This window comes from Natrix helvetica (assembly GCF_964273705.1).
Source record: "Natrix helvetica genome assembly, chromosome: 1".
Taxonomy (NCBI): domain Eukaryota; kingdom Metazoa; phylum Chordata; class Lepidosauria; order Squamata; family Natricidae; genus Natrix; species Natrix helvetica.
This window is the reverse complement of record NC_138548.1, coordinates 281991954-281997953: the sequence shown is the minus strand read 5'-3', so window position 1 is coordinate 281997953 and position 6000 is coordinate 281991954. Positions and strand designations below refer to the sequence as shown.

Sequence of the window (6000 nt, the reverse complement as noted above, 5' to 3'; positions counted from 1 at the left end):
AAGACATATCAATGAAGAAAATTGAAGCCCAAAAAGTTCAGTAATAAATTATTTGAAGTATATATGGAAATAACCATGAAATGTAAGAAAAAAAAGGTTTTCAAATTGCCCTTGGATATTACTTAAATTCAGTGTGGGGAGATATGCTCTTAATATTTCTAAGGGAAAATGCTTCTGCAAGGGAGTGAAAAATTCCAAAAGCCATTACAGAGACTTAAATGCAGTGACATCTGTTTGTAAAGAGTGTTCCACGAAAGTCAAGATGATTGCAGTAGGCCCATCAAAGCTCAGTATAAATGCTGCATGTGTTGTAAAGCATTAAGGTATGGGTTCATTTGTGTTGTGACTGTGACCTGGACTTTTAATGTGTTTTATATTCTCCCCTCCATCCTCTGGCACTGCATCTTAACTGGCTACCAAGGACATTTTTATTAGATTTTTAATCTGCTTTTTAATTTTTTTTTTTACTTTATAAGAACTCAAGGCAGTGAGCATACCTCTAATACTCTTTGCTCCTATTTTCCCACAACCCTGAGAGGTTGATTGGTCGGACAAAGTGACTGACCCAAAGTCACCCCAGCTGGCTTTCATGCCTAAAGTGAGAGTAGAATGTAGTCTCCTGGTTTCTTGAAGTTATTTCTGCCAAAGGAAGGTGTTAGAGTATTGTCTGAAAGAATGTCCAAACCTTTGCATCTGACATACTATTAATATTCTAAATACAGTATTAATGCCTTCCAATTTGCAGAATGCTTTGTTTAACTCTACTTCATAGAGCAGGGGTGACAAACTGACGGCCCCGTGGGCCTGATGCATGACGTGCAGGCCATGCCCACCCCAGCTCTGTGAATGGGAAAATCATCACAAAACGTCATGTGATAGCAACGTGATGCTGCGAGTTTCACACCTGTGTCATAGAAGTGTCAGCCTCTTAAGGATCACTGAAACAATTATGATGGTGCCTAAACTTTCGCCTGCAACTATATAGAATAATTTAAAGTTATTTCGTTCAGTATCAAAGTGATGTATATGGAATCTAAACCTGCAGGTAATGGGCATAAAGGAAGCAATATGGCCAATCTGAGGTTTCTGTAAAGGAATTCATTTAAATTGTTTTTACTAAAGATATAAATGTATTATAAAACTTACTAGATTGTATAAACGCAACTCATTACACAGGATGGTTATTGACGAGTCTTCAACTATTTATACTAAATGCTGTGCTGGTATAACAATTATTTTTAGTGCTACATAATTTAACTATTCTAATGTTAGACGTTAGTATAACCAGACAATATTTATTTATATCCTGTCTATTATTTTTATAAGCATCTCAAGGCAGTGAATATATCCAACACATCTTCCTCCACCTTCCTTCAATAGCCGTGTGAGGTGGTTTGGGCTGAGAGAGTATGACTGGCCCAAGTCACCCAACTGGCTTCCATAGCTAAGGCAGAATTAGAACTCGGTGTCTCCTGCTTTTCAGTTTGTTTCTTAACCATTAGGCCAAACTGGCTGAATATGAGGACAATTTCAGTAAATCTTGATTTCAATTGTCTATCAGTAGTAAGGATATAGTTTAAAAATTCAATATTACACAGAAAAACGAGTAAATCAATATGACCTATAGCCTGTTCTACTTTATAGATTTTATTATATGCTTGTATGGACCAAACTCCACTGGCAGCTCAGTATTTCTTCATCTGTAATCTGACTATTGGGTAGAAGCTAACAACAAGCAGCATTAAGATGCTTCTGCAGGAAGGCGCAGAATATTATTTTAGAAAAAAAATGCTTTACATTGCATTTAAGTTTAATTTAAAAATGTGAAATTCGTAGGATTCTAAGATAGCTTTATTTTATCCAAATCTTTCCATTGTAACCAGTATGATAAAAGTAGGGCATATGTGTACTAAGCTTTTATTTTTCAAAGACTGGGATATTGATAATTCTATTGATGAGTTTTACTATAATGCACGTTTCTGCCCATGTCAAACATGTTAATGAAGATTTAAAAGGACTGAACACATAGGTCTGGTCAGGATCATGAATTGAATAAAATTGAATGAATATTCTGTGAACTTATACCAGGATCTATAACTTTATACTGATAGATATATATGTGGCCTGTTTGTTGATAGTGTTTGGTGATTGTGGCGAACCGTTAATAGAAAGTTGGTGAGATCCCTGCCACCCCACATTCCCTCTGTTTTCTGGGCAGTTGAGCACACAAAGCACTGGGTTGTGCTCATCTTTTATTGTTATTTTTAAAGGGTATCTATAGGGTACATGTGCTCAGTGGCATAATAGCAAATGAAGATGCCAGGGGGCCGATATTTGGTTGCAATGTGTCACCTTTCCTTAGTAAAAGAATAATAGGACAGAACCTAGCAATTACTAAGGCTCATATTTATTTTTGTGCTCAGTTATATATAAATACTGATTTTGGTTAATTCACTTGCTATGTTGCCAGAATGACATGATCCACATACATGTAATTTTTAGAAGGCTAGAAAGAAGATTGCAGAAATGTAAAATACAGTAATTTTTTTGGGGAGACATAAGATATAAATTCCTTCAAAAATTAGTGAGCAAGCAGTCCCACATAGTATGTATGGACTGTCATTTGTTGGAGAGAGCAACAGAAGACATTAGCCATGTAAACGTCACATTTGTGTACAGGTAGTCCTTACTTAACAGACTACAAGTGGGACTAGCCACATCATTGGTAGACCATGCAGTTGTAAAAGGAAGCATCATTTGACTATGCCTGACTTACATTGTCACTTTCAGGTGTGGTCATTAATCGAATCACTGTGTTAAGTGCAGTGTCACATGACCACAACTTGTGACTTCCTGTCAGCTTCCACACTGATTTTGCTTGTTGGAAACCAGCTGTGAAGATTGCAAATGGCGATCACATGATTGGGATGCTGCTACCATTGTAAATGTGCATTGGTTGTCAAATGCCTGAATCACTATCATGTGATTGCAGGAGACTGAAACGTTGGCAGTATCAAGGAGCCATCATAACTCATCATTTTTCAGCACCACTGTGAATGGTCACTGAATGTGTAGTTGGTAAGTGAGGACTATCTCAAAAAGTTAAGAGATAAGGCTAGAAACTGGGAGGTGGCGCCTTCTGGTCCTGCCTTATGCACAATACCAATTGTGTGACTCAGGGCCACTCTTGACCCCTGGAATAAAGTAATGGCAATACACATTTGAAAATTGCCAAGGAAACTACAGGGGCTAATCTAGAAAATTACAAGAAGTCAAGCTGATTTAAAGACAAAATAGAACAATGGGAACAGCTAGTTTGGATGGCTGCAAACTCCAAAGTCTAAAAAAAATGCATGCCCCATTATCCCTTTTCCAATTCCAATAGTGCATTGATGAAAGTCAACATGTTAATATAAATAAGGTCAATTGATATTTTGGTTCTGCATCCATATTTGAACTGGTAACTAGTATATTTTCTAGTTTTATGACTGTTCAGGTAATACACTAATATATAATACTTGCATGAGATGGGATTATGAGTGATTATAACTCACTACATTGTGCTAATCCAGAAAAATTAGCTGTTTTCTTAAAAAAAATACCCTGGGTTAATGTGTCAATCTCTGCATTGAATATGAAAAGTATATTACTAGCAACTAGCAGTCCTGTTTATCATTTGTATGATCAAAGATCCAGTAAACATTTAAGCTATTTTGCAGTCTCCATTCCATTGCTTTAAACCAGCCTGAAGTATAGCAAGGCATCTATATAATTTCAGTTGAACATGTGGCATTTAATCTCTTCTATGTCATGTCACTTGGAGAATAAAGGTATTAAATAGCCTATAAACCTCATTTTGATTCTTGGTGCGGCTGTTTTGAGTTTAAAATGCACATATCCAACTTTTTCTTTACTCCCCTGACCATGACTATCTGAAATGTAAATGATATGTATAGAGAATGAAAAAGATAGTTGGTACTTTACAATTGAAATAAGAGAATGTTTTTTTAAGTATGTCTCCTCCCTCCAATCCGTGCTGTACATTTAACGAAGCTATACAGTGCTGACACTTTACAAAATGTCAGCACTGTATAGCTTCGTTATACAGTGCTGACACTTTACAAACTCCAATGCCTTTATCTTGGTTGCAAAAAATGATGTACCTGCTTTTACTTAAGCTGAAAACTGGCCCTAGTAAGAGGGAAAATGGATGTGCAAGCTACTATTACACTCACAATAGAGCACGTTTTGCCTTAACACCCCTGCCGGTTTTTAAAATTAGATTTGTTCCAAAGAGTGCAAATAAGCACAATAAAAAGGGAATTGTTTCCCTTTTTAAGGCATCCTCTAAATATATGGGTTAAATACATTGCGCTAGAGCTTTGGAATAGGGAGAGAACGAAATCCAAACAAGTGGGATGTAAAGAGAGTACGTTCCGAAGCACGCCTTCCCCTTCCCTAAGCCATAAACCACGGGAGCAAGATCAAAATATTGCTCCCTTCCCTTTCCGCCCTTGCTGCATTTGCTTCGTTCCCTTGGTCGGTCTTTTTAAAACAGAGCAGAACCCCGCCAAAACGATGCCTCGGGCAAATGCAGCAGCCGGGGTGGTGCAATGTACCTATCCGCACAGCTGGTGTTGCCAGGAGACCGAGTCGCATGCTCGGAGCGGGAGAAAGGAAGGCAGAAGGGAGTGGGCTGCCGAGGCTGGAGGCAGAGTAGCGGCGGCAGCGGGGACCTCTGGGAAGGGAGTGTTCTGGCTGCTGCAAAGTTAACCTGCCGCTGTTGCTTTAGGCGTGAGAGGAAGCGGTGCAGGGGCGAGAAGGAAGGCGGCCAGCTGAGCGCAGCCAGATCAAGGGGGCGCCGAGCGGTTCGCTGCGGCAGCGCTGGAGAAGCGAGCGGGCAAGAGGCGAAAGGCGCATGCAGCAGGGCTCCGGCTCCGCTCGGTCGGCGCACAATGGACGACGAAAGGTTGGTGCGGTGCGTTCGGCGAAGAGGGGCAGGCGCCTTTTCTTTTTTTTTGTTGCTTGCGTCGGGCGGTAGGGGTGGGCGCGTGGGCGCGGAAACCTGGCGGAAGATGTCGCCGGCCGGATTCGCTAGCATCTCCCGAAAGTTGGCGGCGGTAACCTCCAAGCGACGCCGCTTATTCGCGTCTGTTTCTGGGTCGGGGCCCCGGAGGTTGCTCCGCCGCCGCCGCTCCTCGTTGGAAGACTCTCCCTCTAGTGAACCTCCCCCTTTATTAGGGGAGAGACTCCGGGTGACTTATTATTTTTCATTCATTTATTTTTAAATCAAGGCTTCATTCATCGCGAATCTCTTTCATCAGTTTTACAATCCCCTTACACGCACACAAATACACACACGCGCGCACGTACACACACACAAACACTTCCTGTCTCCGGTGGCCCTTCTTTGAAAGTGTCTCCCTCTCTCCTTCCGTTCGACGTGCAATTTCTAGGGTCTCCTTCGAAAGCGGTAGTTCTTTTGGCAAGCCGATTCCATTTCGGCGGGGCAAACTTCGTGCTCCGAGTTTTAATACGCTGGTCGGAAAGATGGTGAGGTGAGCAGTGTGGGCGTGCGTGCGTGTATGGGTGTGTTTGACCTGTGGGTGAACATCCCGGGCATTAAGAGACAAGAGCAGTGATTAGATTCGGTCCTGCCGATTCCTGCACGAACTCTGCTTTCCCTTTTGCTTCTGTCCCCCCCCTTTTTTCCCTTTTTCTTTTCACTGTTCTGCAATTCGCTTTTTAATTCACACATGCAAGCCTGCTTAGTTGCTTGGTACGGCAATTAAACATAGGTGAAAGGTTAAATTGTTTGGGTTTAATGAATCTCAAGCTGCAGGAAGTGGGTGCCTTTGCCGTTGCTATGGGAACATTTTTGTACAGCTACACCGGTGAGATTCACACAATCTGCTCTCTTTGTGTGGGATGTTGCTGCTCTTTGAGAGTTATGGTGGTAGTTGTTGATTGAATAATAGCTCCGAAGTGGGGAGTAGTTTC

At 41.2% G+C, this 6000-nt stretch overlaps 1 protein-coding gene across 3 annotated transcripts in view; it reads left to right on the top strand.

Annotated features, from left to right (window-relative positions):
- Nucleotides 1-4641: 4641 nt before the first annotated feature.
- Nucleotides 4642-6000, top strand: part of KLHL3 (kelch like family member 3) — a 63153-nt gene continuing 61794 nt past the window's right edge. The window contains exon 1 of one of the 3 annotated variants that reach the window (XM_081962787.1): nucleotides 4642-4978. In XM_081962787.1, the coding sequence (XP_081818913.1) occupies nucleotides 4956-4978 (23 nt within the window). In that variant the 5' untranslated portion in view covers nucleotides 4642-4955. Of the gene's footprint in view, nucleotides 4979-5082; nucleotides 5559-6000 lie in introns of those variants that run through there. The other 2 variants (XM_081962788.1, XM_081962789.1) reach the window with 2 other exon arrangements.